This window comes from Callorhinus ursinus, unplaced genomic scaffold (assembly GCF_003265705.2).
Source record: "Callorhinus ursinus isolate GAN/ISIS: 27379988/994484 unplaced genomic scaffold, GSC_fseal_2.0 scaffold18, whole genome shotgun sequence".
Classification (NCBI taxonomy): domain Eukaryota; kingdom Metazoa; phylum Chordata; class Mammalia; order Carnivora; family Otariidae; genus Callorhinus; species Callorhinus ursinus.
The window spans coordinates 23,335,828-23,351,509 of record NW_027397080.1 but is presented as its reverse complement, the minus strand read 5'-3'; the positions used below and the strand labels follow the sequence as shown (position 1 = coordinate 23,351,509).

General features: G+C 53.9%; 2 protein-coding genes across 3 annotated transcripts in view; both read right to left on the bottom strand.

Annotated features, from left to right (window-relative positions):
• ALDH4A1 (aldehyde dehydrogenase 4 family member A1) overlaps positions 1-4,914 on the bottom strand; it is a 29,227-nt gene extending 24,313 nt beyond the window's left edge. The window contains exon 1 of the mRNA XM_025856529.2: positions 4,615-4,914. Within this exon, the coding sequence (XP_025712314.1) occupies positions 4,615-4,676 (62 nt within the window). The 5' untranslated portion in view covers positions 4,677-4,914. The remainder of the gene's footprint in view (positions 1-4,614) is intronic.
• A 2,310-nt stretch (positions 4,915-7,224) lies between these two features.
• Positions 7,225-15,682, bottom strand: part of IFFO2 (intermediate filament family orphan 2) — a 47,415-nt gene continuing 38,957 nt past the window's right edge. The window contains exons 6-9 of one of the 2 annotated variants that reach the window (XM_025856705.2): positions 14,185-14,305; positions 13,999-14,091; positions 12,957-13,087; positions 7,225-11,750 (exon numbers count right to left, since the gene is read on the bottom strand). In XM_025856705.2, the coding sequence (XP_025712490.1) occupies positions 11,645-11,750; positions 12,957-13,087; positions 13,999-14,091; positions 14,185-14,305 (451 nt within the window). In that variant the 3' untranslated portion in view covers positions 7,225-11,644. Of the gene's footprint in view, positions 11,751-12,956; positions 13,088-13,191; positions 13,500-13,998; positions 14,092-14,184; positions 14,306-15,682 lie in introns of those variants that run through there. The other variant, XM_073903279.1, reaches the window with a different exon arrangement.

The window sequence follows — 15,682 nt, the reverse complement described above, 5'->3', positions numbered from 1 at the left end:
CTCATCCTCCTCCTTCCCAGCGTTTCCCAGCTCATGAGAGGTGGGCGGCGGCTTGCTGTCCACGGGCATTGACAGCTCGTGCCAGGAAAGGAAAGGGGGGGCGGGGTAAGAAACTGCCAAGATGGGCGGGTGTCTGCCCCCTCCCCTGGGGCGAGCAGGCTCAACCCCAACACCAAGGGTTTTGCCTCGGGGTCATTAATAAGGATAATGGGAAAGCACTGAGGGCATCCGAGCTCCACACCAGCCTCCTTCCTTGCACTGTGGGGCCCTCTTGTCTGAATATTCCTGATCCAGGGCGATCACTCGGGACAGCCCATGGCTGGGGGAAGGGATCAAAATAATACTTAAAGCAACATCGTCGGGGCGCCTGGGTGGCTCAGCCGGTCAAGCGTCTGCCTCCGGCTCGGGTCATAACCTCAGAGTCCTGGGATCGAGCCCTGAGTCGGGCTCTCTGCTCAGCTCTGCTTCTCCCTCTCCCTCTGCCGCTCCCCCTGCTTGTGCTTTCCCTCTCTCTCTCTCTGTCAAGTAAATGAGTAAAATTAAAAAAAAAAAAAAAAGCAACATTGTCCAGGTGCAGATACTCTTCAAAGTGGTTTTTGTGTATGAACTTATTTCCTCTCCAAGGCAATCCTACGAGGTGGCTACTACTGTCTTTAGCACATGGGAACACAGGCAGCACAGGGAGGTTGAATAATCTGCCCAGGGCCACAGAGCTGCTAAGAGGTGGAGCCAGAATCCACCCCAGGCTGTCCTCTGGGCCATTCCAACAGCAAGCGTGCAGCACCTACTGTGTGCCGGGCCAGGGGCTGGGTACCAGAAGCAGGCGCTCGAGGTATGCCAGTGACAACTGCAGCCCACGTGGGGGTTCTAACAATTCTAACAACCTCTGAAGCCAGTATTAGGATCACCGTCGATTCTAGTTATTCCTTCACTCAGTTACATAATGGGTACCTGTCACATCATCTCTAATCGTTCTGCTATGCGGCTTATGGGATTCTCCCCATCAAACAGACAGGACACTAAAGGGCCAAAGGAGAGCCACCTTGCCAAGGCCACAACGGGCTGGGTGAGCGTGGGTTCACCAAGGTGGCAGGGGAGACTATTCCAGGCAAGAGGCACTGCATGAGTAGGTCCAGGGAGCAATGGGATGTGCCAGCCCCCTGCCCAGCCCAGCCTGTGCCCATTGCAGGGGCAGGCAGGCTGGGACAAGTGTTGGGGAGTTCTGAAATGCTGAAAATTAAGCAGGCAGGTGGGCTGCGAGGAGTCCAAAGTGACCCGGGATTCTTGCAGGGAACAGGACAGTAGCCAATTCCAGCCTGCCCGCCCCGTGATGGTGGGGGGACCCCTGGCACCCAGGAGGGTCTGGTACAAAAGCAAGTAATAGAGAAAAATTCACATTCAGTATAAGCCTACTATGTGCCTGGGCTAGTTCTTTTACTTATTAAATTTATATATAAATATAAATATGTATCTTGGCTCTTTCCAACGAGAATTTGCAGAGACATAACTGAAGACAGCCCTGATAAAGTCAATGAAATAGAGAAAAAAGCTGGAAGTCAGGGCCAAAGGAGACAGGAGGCAGTCTTCTGGGGCCTGGTGTTTATTGGCTTAAAGCCTTAGACACGTTTTCCTTAATTTCCAAGGACCTTAGTTGTTTAATCTGTGAAATGGGAATAGTAACGCCTATAAAACTCTCACAGGCTGCTGAGGAGCTCAGTAAAATAATCCACTTCATTAACTGAAGTGAGGACAGTGGTTACCTCTGTGCAGTGAGATTCCAGGCCATTTTTGGATTTTTTTGCTTTATCTATACTTTTTTACAATGGACATACATTAATTAAATAAAAAGAAAATGCACAGGGGTGCCTGGGCCTGCGTGGCTCAGCCCCTTAAGCGTCCAACTCTTGATCTCAGCTCAGGTCATGATCTCAGGGTTGTGAGATGAGCCCTGTGTTGGGCATGGAGCCTGCTTGGGATTCTCTCTCTCCCTCTGCCCCTCCCCCTACTCATGCTCGCACGCTCTCTCTCTCGCTCTCTCTCTAAAATAAATAAATAAATCTTAAAAAAAAAAAGGAAAATGCACAATCAAGAGTATTTTTAGGGGCACCTGGGTGGCTCAGGCTCTTGGTTTAAGTATCCAACTCTTGATTTCAGCTCAGGTCATGATCTCAGGGTTGTAAGGTGGAGCTGCTTAAGATTCTCCCTGGGATGCCTCGGTGGCTCAGTCGGTTAAGCCCTTTGGCTCAGGTCATGATCCCAAGGTCCTGGGATGGAGTCCCGCATCAGGCTCCTTGCTCAGCAGGAAGCCTGCTTCTCCCTCTGCCTGCCACTCCCCCTGCTTCCGCATTCACTCTCGCGTGCATGGACTCTCTATTTCTGGCAAATAAATAAATAAAATCTTAAAAAAGATTCTCCCTCTCCCTCTGCACCTCCCCCACCCCTTTAAATAAATAAATAAATAAAAGTAAATTTGGAGAGAAAAAAAGGTATTTTTAAAAATTGGTTGAGATTCCTGGCACTCCACGCAAAAAGGGAAACACTATGAACATTACCCACACCGGGTCCTCAAAAGAGGTTGTTTTCCTCAGCACTAGTTTTACAAACAGGACCCTGAGAGATACTATTAAACATGTTCTAAACCTGTTTCTCCACAAATAGCCCCAGGTGCATCCGAAATATTAGTTGAATAAATGAAAAAGTGGCCAAACATCAGACCTGTTTTTCTAGAGCAGGGGCTATCAGCTAGGAGCAATTTTGGCCCCGGGGACGTTCAGCAGTGTCTGACATTTTTATTTTATCCCTACTGCGGGGTGCTTACAGCATCTCATGGGCAGAAGCCAGGAAAGCTGTGAAACATTCTCCAAGGCACAGGACAGCCCCCACAACGCAGGATTACCCAGCTCAAAATGTTCATAGTGCCAAGGTTGAGAAACCCTGTCTAGGGCGCTGGGCCAGCTACTCCATCGAAAGAGGTAACCTGAGCCTTCAGAGCAGGTTGCAAAACGCTTTAGCTCCACTCCGGAGGCTCTGTAATTAAGAGCACAAAGCTGGAGTCTGACTGCTATGTTCACTCTCCATTGGCCTTAACTGGCAGATAAGTTTCCCATCTGTAAAAATGGGAATAATACAGTGCTTATCAGCACAGTGCCAGGTCCGTGGTTCTTGATCGCTTGATGTTATTGCTATCATGGTTTTTTTTTTAGAAATATGGATTGCTTTCTACCAGGTATTAGAGGTTTTTATGGCTAAGGCCTCCCCCCACAACATTAAACTAAAAACTCTCTGAAAGGCCCCCATCCACGTGGGAAGTCCCCTGGGTACCCCTCTCTTCCAGGGTTTAGCACAACATCGCATACAATAGGTGCTCAGTAAATACATGAATCTATGGACTTCCTCCCCCCATGGGGGGGGGGGGTGTCCCGAGTACAGGGAGAAGTTTGCAAAAGAGACTGCACTGAAGGTGTGTGTGGCAAGTGTGGCCCCCAACCTTGGTTTGGGAGAGAAGTCCTTCTCCCCCATGTGTTCTTCCTGTCCTTCCTTGCCCTTACCTATCAAGCCCCCACCCACAAAGGACGCCCAGCAGTGTTGAAAGTGACCCATGCCCAGGGCACCCTCTCCCCCCCACCCCCACCATCCCTTGGGAAACTGATTAACTTAGAAAAGGCATAGCTCAGCATGGGAGACAGAGCTGGTCACCATCCTAGCGGTCAGGCAAACAAAACTCAAAACTGGGGGCGGGGGCTGCCCTGCCCTGAAAGGCCCACAGACACACCCGTCCATCAGACTGAGCCCTCTGGGACAGGGTCTGTGTCCCACCTACACGCCACCCACCCACCCCACCCCCGCCATCTAGCCCAGAGGAGTTCTAATAACATGTGTCACTCACTGACTGGGCAAGGGTCCAGGAACCCAACTCCACCACACGGTGTTCGCAGGGCAGATCCACCCGGAAACTACACCTTGGTTTCTTCACCCGTAATTTGGAAAATCTCCTGCACAGTTTAAATGAGAGTGATAAACGATGATCTGACTAATAATAACCGGGCACCAAGTGCCAGGCACTGTTCAATGCACTTCGCATGCAGTGTCTCTCCCTTAGCCGTCACAGTGAGGCATGCACCAAGTGCCTAGCCCAGCGTCTGGTACATTATAAGCACTCCCTAAGTATTATTCTCCCACCTACCAAAAGGAAGGGTCCCTTTTCTGCCCAGTAGTTAATTTGGAAAAGGGAAAAGAGGAAAGAGGAGTCCCGGTAGAAAGGAGACAGGAGACTCAGGGAATCCCAGAGGCGAGTCCTGAACGCGAGACCCACGACGGGGAGCTGAGAAGCGCTGTGCGAAAAATCGAGATGCATTCTGTCGGTGGGTTCCCATTAGGAGGAAGACGAGCGCGAAGAAGGTGACTTTCCGAGCGTGGGATCCGGGAGGGGTCCCCCTCGCGGAAGGAAAGAGACGGGGGGGGCGGTCGCAGCGGGAGGACGGCCTGGGTGAGGGGCAGAGGGCTAGAGGAAGGGACCCCCGGCGGGGGGAACCCTCGGGATCGCGGCGGGGATCTGGCAGGGAAAGGCGCCCGGGCACCCCCCTCCCGCCCGCCGCGGGCCCGGGGCGCACTCACCCGGGTTCCCTCCAGGGGCGGGCCAGCAGGGCACGGCGGAGCGCTGGCCCGAGCAGCAGCATCTCGAGCTCGCGGCGGAACTGTTCGCGGACGGTGAGCCCCCCGGGTTGTTCACAGACCTTGAGCCTGGGGCGCGACCAGAAGGCGGAGCCCCGCCGGGAGCGTACCACCTCGGCGGGCGGGGGGGACGGGTCACACGCCGTCCTCCGCGTAGGGCTCACCCGAAATGACCCCGTATTTCCTCCTGTTAATACGATAACTCTGATTTCGAGGGCACTGCAGAGGCAAGTATGCGACACAGGACAAGGCAGCCCCAAAGAGAAGTTTGACATTTATACGTTTCCCCTTTGCCTGTTATGGTATGCCCAGCCGCCCTCCGGGGGGGCGGGGAGAGGGGGCGTGAGCCTCCTCGACCAATCAGAATGACACACCGAAGATTGTGGGCCAATCGGATGGGCGGTCTTGGGCCAGCCTTCTCCGGCCGGCGAGGGCGGAAAGAGCCAATGAGAGAGCCGGAATGGGACACGTGGGAGGAGCCGTGGAAGGACAGCGGGTCGGTGCGTCAGGTGTCGCTAGCTAGCATCTCGGCCTGATCGGTGGGTCTGCCCTTGGCCGGGTGGCCATCCCCACGGCCAGCCCCGTGCCTCCACCCGGGGGGCTGCAGCCCCTGGGATGAGCCTACCGACCCTGCCTCCAGCCTCCCTCTGGTCGGCACCCAGCCACCCCGCACCTTGGGGCCTGGCGCTTAGATAAATCGGCCGGCTTCCCGGCGGACTAGAATCAGTGAGGGATAAAACCCAGCCGGTCCACGATTAGCTTTCTCTTCAAAGCCCCTGACCTCGTGATGAAGGATAGTTGGAAGAAAGGCAGGTAGGGACGAGGGGCCCCACCCTAAGAGGAAACCACCCTTAAAAGGATTTTACACCACCCTGGAAGGAGCCCTCCATCCTTTCCCATTGTGACAAATAGATGACAGGCACATGGAGGGTTGATCAGATTAAAATAGCCCACCAACAAAGTCCATAAAACCCCTAGATCTAAATGCCAAATCGGCAATCCTCTCGGGTCCCCTCCCTCTTTGGGAGCTTTGTACTCTATCATTCAATAAACTTTACTGTGGCTCAATAAACCTTGCTTTGCTGCCCACCACTCTGACTGGTCTACGTCTTCATTCTTCCAAGCAGCCTGACCTAGAACTACGGGCACCGAAGGAAAAGATATCCTGTAACACTCAGAACCGGTTGTCCAGGTGCTCCATCTCACCCACTAACCCCACCCCCCCACCCCCGCTGTCAAAATTTTGGTTTTCTCTTGGAGAAGTTGTTTGCTTGAACACTTTATTTAAAACTCAGATTCTGGGGGTGGCCTGGGTGACTCAGTGGGTTAAGCGACCTACTCATGATCTCAGCTCAGGTCATGATCTCAGGGTGGTGAAATGGAGCCCCCAGATCAGCCTCCACACTCAGCCAGGAGTCTGCCTGAGACTCTTTCCCTCTGCCCCTCCCCACCCAACCCCACCCAACCCCACCCCACCCGCCTGCTGATGCTCGCTCTCGGTCTCACAAATAAATACATCTTTTATTTTGTTTTTTAAAGATTTTATTTATTTGACAGAGAGAGACACAGCGAGAGAGGGAACACAAGCAGGGGGAGTGGGAGAGGGAGAAGCAGGCCTCCCGCCGAGCAGGGAGCCCGATGGGGGGCTCGACCCCAGGACCCCGGGACGATGACCTGAGCCGAAGGCAGACGCTTAACGACTGAGCTGCCCAGGCGCCCCATAAATAAATCTTTTAAAGTATCGGATTCTGAAGGCTTCCTGATGGCAGGCTCTTCGGGATTCATTCCATTCCTAAATTAGTTGAAGCTTTTAGAACATTTTCCAAGGGCAACGGAGAACCTGTTGAGGAGTGAGAGTGTGGATGCTGATCGTGGTTCCTCCCTAAGACATTGGCAAAACAGCTCATTTCCCTGGGCCTCGGTTTCCATTTCTGTAGAAGGGGGTACCGCCCGCATTAGTTCACGCTACTCCTCTTTCTCCAAGTCACACCCTTTAAGACACTGGGGAATTTAAAAAGTGGGAAGTTCCATCAAGTGCAGGTCTTAAAGATGGTAAAAAATAGCCTGGAATTGGCAGTTGTCTCTCTGAATCCTTAGAGAAGACCCTAGTGGGGAGCAGGGCCTGCTCACAGGAGGCAGTGTCTCCCCGAATTTGGCCATTAACGAGAAGAAACGAGAACACTGGACAGTGTCAAATCCAGAGTCCCAGAAGGTGGCCCCTCAAGGGCACCTTAAAAGGAGGTTAAACCAACGGGGGCCTTTATGATTAGCAGGACCTCAGCTGCAAACCAGGGGATGCCAGTTACTCAGCCTGTGAGCTCTCTGGCTCGCTCTTCCCCTTCCGCAAAGTGCGTATGATAACAAATCCCACTCTGTTGCCTTCCAAAGATTTCATAGTGAGGGCCCATATAACAGGGGATGTGAAATTTCCCTCTTTTATCACAAACTGGCTAATGACTTTGTTTCGGTGTTTATGCGGCCCTCAGTCTTTCCTGACCCTCCCCCATCACCACTTCATCCTCAATTAAAAAAAAAAAAAAGCAACACCCTCAATTCTAAGACATTTCACTTTATTTAAAAGAAGCCAATATACAGGATATAAAGGGCATGATATTTACAACAGTACAGTAAACAGGTTGGTTTCCGGTAGGATCAGTAGTCTTTCAATGAGTATAAACCCCCCCTTCCCCCTTGACACTAGACCCAACTGGCAGACAAACAGCAACAGTGGGGTGGGGTGGAACTTCAGGATATAAAGTCTCCCTGGATGGGGCTAAAAATCAGGTAGATGCTAAAATGTCCACGAAGGGGTCTTGCCGGGGGTGGGGATGGTGCCTTGCCTCCTTTCTTTGAGGGCCCGGCAGTGGGAATGGTGAGGGATTTGCCCAAGACCAACACACAGTCCACCCTGAACCTGGAAATCCTCCAGCCAAGAAAAAATCCCTTTCAGAGAGAATTTGTCTCTACCCATACCCACCCAGCTGCCTCCGGACTCCCGTCAGGAGAATGCCCTTCCAGAATGAGAGCTCGGTGTCTCGAGATGGTGAACCCAGGTCTGAGGAAGTCCCAGCACCCCGGTTCCTGCCCCAGGACCTGGAGGAGCACATCAACGACTGTAGCCCAGGCCGAGGCCTGGAGTAGGCACAGCTGGGGCTGGGTGGTGGGCATCTCCTGGCCCTTCCATTCCTGCTCCAGCGGCCTGACCACCTGGGACCCACCAGGGCCCAGGCCCCAAGGAAGCCGAGTGCTCCCTGAACCAACAGTCCCATGGCCACCCACAGTCCGCTGCTTCTCAACCTCTCCCAAACACAGCTGACTTGGAACTGGACCTTGGCAGACCAGAGCATGAGTCACCAATCAGAGGCCACCCTCTGAAGCCAAGCTTGTCCCCTACCTGGTGCCCCCCTTTCCCCTCCTCCCCACCCACCTCAATTCTGAATTCCCCACGGCCCACCCACTTCCACAAGTGCCCCCCGCCAGAGACTTTCAAGGACCAAGGAGCTGGGGGGTCAAGGAACAGGGAAATGGGGTGAAGTGGGACCTAGGCTCTGCTGAAGCCACTCACGGGTACAGGTGAGTGGGCGGTGAGACCGGGGAGGTAGAGGGGCACTGATTATATTCAGTCCAGCAGCGACATGCATTTCTTGTTCACAGGACAACACAGGGCTACCCTAACTGCCTACCCTAAATTTAAAAACCCTTTCCTTTCATAAAAATAGATGAGAATCTCTTACTTTATAAATACATTACATTTAGCTTAAGTTACACCTTATATTACCCCCTACCCCACACCCTCTCCCCCATTCCAAGCCAAAGTGGTTTGCTTCTCCGTAGGTCAGAGCTAAGTCCGCCCTTCAAAGACCTCAAGATATATTGCTACAAGAAAACAAGGTGTGTTCACTTGCCAATGATTTTTTTTTCCCCTGTTCGGAGTCTCAGAGGAGTGTGTGTGTATATGTGCGTGCGTGCGTGCATGCGTGCGCATGTCTTCCACAACCAGGGAGCCAAAAGGAAGCTACTCTCCCTGCCCCTCCCCAATCCTCTCTTTTTATAAAACCCCCAAAAATAGGAGAGTGAGAGAGGGCAGCACAGGAGAGCCCATCTGAGAACAACCTTAAAATACCAATGTCAATATGACACTGGGCTTAGAAATAGAAATTTTAGTATTTACAGCTTTACAAAGGATGGACCAGTTCATCCCAACTGGACCCGGTGCTGCCCCAGCGAGCGTTGGGGTCTTTCCTGGCAAGCTGTGGGCTCATGGCGAGGTCACGAGCAAGGGCCCACTGGCAACAAACTCAAAAAAGAACTTGGTGGGGAGAGAGAGAAGCAGCCGGGCCCAGACCCAGGAGGCTGGTCTGCCACACCCTTGCCGTCCCCCACCCCCATCCACCTGCCCCAATCCTTGCTCCCCAGGGGAGGGCAGCTATGGAAAACCAGCAGGAAGGAGCTGCTCGGCCAGCGTCTATCTCGGGCTCCTGCCATTTCCATACTCCCTGGACAAACTTCGAGCACCCCAGTCCCAGAGGCAAACGTGTACAGGTACACGTACGTGAGGGGGAAAGCATACATAACCACCCAACGCTGACTGCCGAGGTCCCCTTAGTTACACTATATATACTATATAACTTATAAGTAAGTTATACTTACACTGCTGCCTTATGTCTTAACACTAAAGATAGGTCTGCCACCCTCCCCACCACCTTGAGAAACAACCCGGGGCTGACCTCTGCTCTGCCTCCCAAACCACGCCATTCCCTTACCCCCCTCAGCCCTGGACAGAGGGAGGCCGGGGGCGGGGGCTGGGTGGTGTCCTCCCGGAAACGGAAAATCTTTCCAGCAGCTGAGGTCCAAGCCCGACTGGCTCTGATAACCTTTGGTTACAATAAGACTAAAACTAAGACAACAATAACACTAACGACAAAAATAATCAGGTTATGTTTGAACCCTGTAACCTTTAGAACAAGGGTCAGTGAGGAGGAGGGGAAGGGGCTGTCTCTCCTCTGAACCCATGGTCCCTCCGCGTACCTACCCAGGGACTGTTTGGCTGGGAACGGAAGCCTCTCGGCCAGACCGCCACAGGGAACCAGCAGGTTCCTGCGACAACCACAACAGAAAAAAAAGGGGGGGGTGGGGACTCACAATAAAGGCCACCAAGTTCTGATAAATAAAAATTACATACAGTCACTAACATACACTCTCTCTCCATATATATATATATATATATATATATATATATATATATATATATCTGAGTATTATGTACAACGGTTTTAAGACTGCAAAACAGGTGGGGAAACGGAAGAGAGAGAAGGCCCTTACAGGTCGCTGGTACCCTGAGGAAGAAAGACAGGGGGCTGCAATCCTATTTAAAGCCAGAGTCCCTCCTCCGCCTCCACAGGAGAGCGGTAGGTGGGCAGTTCTGGGCCTCGGGCACATTTTGCTCCTTGGACCTCCAGGGGGAGCTCCTGGGCCAATAAAAAAACAAAAACCAGCAATCACACCCACAGGAGTGGGTACAAAAAGAAATTTTTTTTAAAAAAAGCAAAACCTGCTCGGCTGGCTCCAAGCTGAGATCTGACAGGTGGCCTCATCACAGTGCCTTCTGACACAGGCCCACCCAAGTCTTGGGGAGATACTGGCTCAGATTAACTCCCCACTGGTCGGTCAATCGAGTGAAGTATGGAACAGGCTTGCATATGTCCGTGAGCAGAACAAAGGATGGTTCTCACTCCAGCTCCACTCCTGCCTCCTCTGATTAGCCAGCAGCCCTCACTGCCTCCCTCCCCCTCCCTTTCCAGTGCCTGCCGGTGGCCAAACAGCCGGCGACCGGGGGGCAGTGGAGAACCAACCAAGATGGCGGCAGGCGGTACAGCCCAGTTCCATTGTGGAGGGGGTGGATACCAGGCCCGGCCCCCTTCAGGCTTTCTCACAGAGAAATTACAGATCTATAGTCCCTTATCATTGGCTGGGAAGGGAGAGAAAAACATCAAGTCATCAGGGCAATAAAAGACCCCTCCCACCCCACAAAGGTCCCAAGAAAGCAAGCAGTCAGGTGGGCCGATGGCCTTGCAGGCCCCCGGCCTCACTACCGACCTTGACAGAAACCCCACTCCCGAGTCAGTGCTCACCCTCAGAGGCTGCGAGAGAGATCACCCTAGCATCGGCCTCTCTCCCAGCTCCAGGGGAAAACCAGGAGTCTGGGCGAGGGCCTACCTTCCACAATGATATAAGGCAAGCTGCTTTTTTTTTGTTTTGTTTTGTTTTGTTTGCATAGTAGTTTAAACACAGTGAGACTCCACTTTCCCCCACAGTGCCTTGTCCCTCCGCTTCGCCACTCGATCCAGAAAGAAAATAAAATTTTGTCTTCCCTCCCTCCTTCCGTCTTTTCTCTCTTGTCAGTAAGTAAAAACACTTGGGGGGCCCCCCACCCAGACCTGGAAACGTTGCAAAGGCAAACAGCTCCTTCCTGGTGGGTGGGGAGGTGGACCACCCCAAGGCCAACTGGCACTGGCCGGGCAGAGGAGGGGAGGGCAGAGCTCATGGCCAATCAGAGGAGCAGGTGGGAGGGTAGAAATCCACATTATACCACGCCAGGGGCCCCGCCCTCACCTTAGAGTTTTGTATAAAAACACCTGCTAGGAAGAATTCTTTGGAGCTCAAAGTGGCTCAGCTTAAGGGAAAAGGCACAGTTAACACTGCATCGTCCGGACAGAAGTCTGCATTTGTAATGTGGAGAACAATAGAAATTGACAGCACCATTCCTTGGGTGGGTGGATGGAGAAGGGGCACTGGTTGGTGGTGGGGTGGAAGGAAGGAAGCAGCGGTCCCTCGGGGCCTCCAGAGAAGGGAGGGCAGAGGGAGTCTGTGTGGTGAGGACCGGAGCCCCACTCCGAGGAGCCTTCCTGGCCCCACGGGGAGTGGGGGCAGAGGCCCCATCACCAAGACCAGCAGGCACTGGGGGCCTCCGTCATCAGCTGACCATGGGTTCCACATCCGCCTCCCGCTCAAACTCATCCTGGATCTCGTCTGTACTTCCTGAGTCACTGCTGGCCACGGAGCTGGGCGACGGTGAATTCCTGGAAAGCATGAGAGAACGGGGGTCATGCAGAGGGCAGCCTGGGGACTCCTGAAGGGAGGCAAGGGCCAGGAAAGACTGAGCAGCCCCTTGTATAAAATCTAATCATCGATGATCCTGCCCTGAGACCCCGCCCTCGCTCTGCTTTCCTTAGACTCTTCTAAGCTCACGAGTTGAACGTGGCCCTCAAGACCTCTCGGGACCCCCCGCACTGCCTCTTAATTGCTCTGGGTGCCGAGAGCTCCCTGGGAGCAGGAACCATGGATCAAGCTCCAGTCCTACGCTCCAAACACCTAACGCAGGTCTGTGCACAGAGTAGGTGCTCAGTAAACCCCAATTAACTCAGAGCTCAAGAGGCCATACAGGAGAGTGGCTAGTAGTACTGGGTTCAGATTCTGGCCCTCTCTCTGATGAGCCGGGGGGCCGTGGGCAAGCTGTTTAACCTGCTCCTCCATCTGAACATGCACGTGATGACAATGGGTTCCGCGGGCCACAGTGAGCTAAAGGGATGACATGCTAAGCCCAGGGCCCCCCACGCAGCTCCCCACCGGGCTGCCCCTCCCTCTCTTATAGCCTGAACCACAGTCATAAAAGAGGAACGATTACAATGAACACATCTGTGCTTTGTGCCCAGCACTTTTCACGTATCATCTCATTTTGTTACTGGCCTATCTGTCTCCCCACAAAAGGTGCGCGTTCCTAGAAGGCAGGGGGCTCTGTCTTTGTTTTGGCGTTCCCTGGCAAATACAAGGGGCCTGAGGCTCGTCAGTCTCCTGGGGACAGACCCAGTGGCCCTTGGTCGGAGGACAGGAAAGGAAGGGAAATTGCTTCCCCCGGACACTAGGAGCCCCACCGGCAGTGGAGAGGAGTGCCCTGCATACCTCCTCCGCCCAACACCTGGGCAGAAAGTGTGGCATGAGCCCCAAGAGGGCAGGGGCTTGGCTGTTCTGTGCATCACTGTCCCCACAGCCTGGCACAGAGCAGGCCTTGGACGTGACAAGTAGCTGCCGAGAGATCTATACGCGATCAGACACATAAGTCATCCAGCACACAGCAGGTGGCTAATACTGGATGCACATGGAGGGAGGGGTGGACGGGTGCACAGGTGGGCTGGGCAGATGAAATGGTCCAGGCTGTAAGTTGCAGCCCCACAGATACCCCCCAAGGACACAATCGCTGAACCCGCAGGGAGGACGGGACTGGGTACCTGTCTGCAGAGCCTTTGATGAGCCGGCGGCAGGTCTCCATCTGCACGTCCAGCCCGCGCTTCATGCTGCACATCTCCATGTACTCATGCAAGTGCCGGTTCATGTCACTCTTGGCCGTGGCCAGCTCCAGCTGAAAGGCCGCAGGTGGGAGAAAGATGAGGCCAAGTCACCCTCATTCCGGAACCCTCGGCCACTTCCTCCACACGTCCTTGATGGTGACAGTGCCAAGCCCCCTCACCCCACCCCCCAAGGATGTCATGCCCTCCGCTCCCTGCCTGCCAGCCCCCAGCCCCCAGAACTGCTTCCACTGAAAGGGAAATGGCTGCTTGGCAAGCCTAGGGGTTGCCTTCGCCAGGTCTACCAACTCCACCCCGCTCAGCATCCCACACTGCTTTCCATGGACTTGCGTAGGAAAGTTCTCAGGTCTCCGTTATGTTTCTGACCCTTGTCCTCTACCAATGACACAGCCCCCGGGGAAGGAGCCGGCCTTCTCCTTCTCCAGCAGTCACTCTCACTGAAAGATGTGGCCAAGTGCACAGGATCTAGAATGCAGACAGCAGGCTTGAAGGCTGCTTCCCAGCTGGAGGCCTTGGGCCAGCCACTTGGGTCTCTGTCATTCTCATCCCCTCCTCTGCACAATGGAGTACATGGTACCCACCGCGCGGGCTGGAGGCGCCTAGCTACCTCTAGGATGTACAGAGGGCATGTGGGTACCAGGGAGGCTTACTGAGTGCCTAGCGTCACTCGATGTCACTCAAACGTCTTCTCTCATTGTTTGGGATCACTATCTCCATTGAGTAACTTAAAAAACTCTCTGGGACAGACAGGGATCACCACCCCCATGTGATCTATTTTACACCCGAGAAAACCAAGGCCCTAGGAGGGGCAGGACCTGCCCAGCGCCAGGCAGGGAACCGCAGGCCTCCAACTCACAACCTTGTGCCCGCTGCACCCGTCCAGCACCCCCATCCCCCTCAACTAACAATCGAGACCCCGCATCGCAGGAGCCTCACCAGAGGGCTCCAGAGCCCGAGCCCTCACCTCGATCTGGCCAATCGTTTCCTGGTACTCCTTGTCTCTCGTCTTGAAGAAGGATTCTGTCTCGTGGATCAAGTTGCCCAAGTTTTCCTCTTGCTGGGGACACAGAGCACAGGGGACAATGAGCCGGGTGGCGCGGGTTGCCGGAATGAGCGGGGACAGGGGAGGGCAACCAGGCCAGGGGCTCACCTCGCCCTGCAGGTCAATGGTTGGGTTGCAGTTGGTGAAGTCCTCCCAGAGCAGCAGTGTGTCTTCATTCTCTTCCCACGTCAGGCTGTCACAGTCATCGTCAAAATCGAAGGTCTCCCGCCTGTGGGGTGACAGCAGAGGACAGGGCTGACCTGAAGCCCGGCTCCAGAGGCTGGGCTGGGTCGGGGGAGAAAGGGGCACCGCCCCAATGGGTACGCTTCTGCCAGGCAGCCGTCCCACACAGACGGGGTGCCGGCCAAAGGAGACACATGCCTTATCCGGGGCGGGGTTAGCTCTTTTAAAATGCAGAAAGTGGGGCGCCTGGGTGGCTCAGTCGTTAAGCATCTGCCTTCGGCTCGGGTCATGATCCCAGGGTCCTGGGATCAAGCCCCCCATCGGGCTCCCTGCTCAGCAGGAAGACTGCTTCTCCCTCTCCCACTCCCCCGGCCTGTGTTCCCTCTCTCACTGTGTCTCTCTCTGTTAAATAAATAAATAAAATCTAAAAAAAAAAAAAAAAACGCAGAAAGTACTGATATATTACTTATACCGTTTTAAATGTCTCTTTGTAAAGATGCCAGTCTTTAATCAGTGGAGACTAAAGGTATTTTCCTCCCCACTCCAATCTGGTGACTGTTTTCGTTCATGTAACAGCTCATTTCTGGAGCCCCTACTCTGCAAGACGCGATGTCTACAGTCTTCTCCACAACTTGGAAAGGTTGATATCATGCCCATTTTACAGATGAGGAAACTGCAGCTCAGAAAGAATAACCCACTTGTCCAAAGTCACACTGCTAGCCTGTCACAGAAACTGGGACAGAAAGCCAGATGTCTCCTACGGCATTTTCGTCCCCCAGCAGAACACATCAAGCACCCGTTACGTGCTGGGTGCAGGACTGGCCACTAGCATACATTAAAACTGCACTTCATTCCCTCCTCCTAACATTCCTATGAGACAAGCATGATTCTTAGTCCCATTTCACAGATGAGGAAACTGAAGGGCACAGGGATTAGGTAGACTTCTGGACCAATACATGCTTGAAATCGGGCTTGGATTCAAAGCCTGAACAAATTCAGGGCTTCCCTATTCACTGGAACTGGAAGTAGGGTAACGGACCATAGAGGCTTGCCTGGGACTGAGGGGTTTCTGGAGATGCCTTGGTTCCCCCAGCTGAAGGGGAACTTGATCAGATGGGATGGCTGATGTCTACAGGGCTTAAATCAATTGATGGATCGAATGAGCCACAGAGGAGAATGTGGGTCCCAGGGCTCTCTGTCAACACCCCCAATCCCCCAGGGCACTGCTCCCTACCGTCCCACAACGGATCAGGCTGTGGGGCCACCGGGCAGGGCCCAAGAATTTCTGGTTAAAAGCTGCCTAGAGCACCCCCTGGAGCCAGGTCCCCCACCAAAAAGCAGTTTCTGCTAGAGCCTATAGGTGGCTCCATGAGCCCAGGGACCAGAGCCGGGGGGGGGGGGGGGGGGGGGGGGGGGGGGGGGG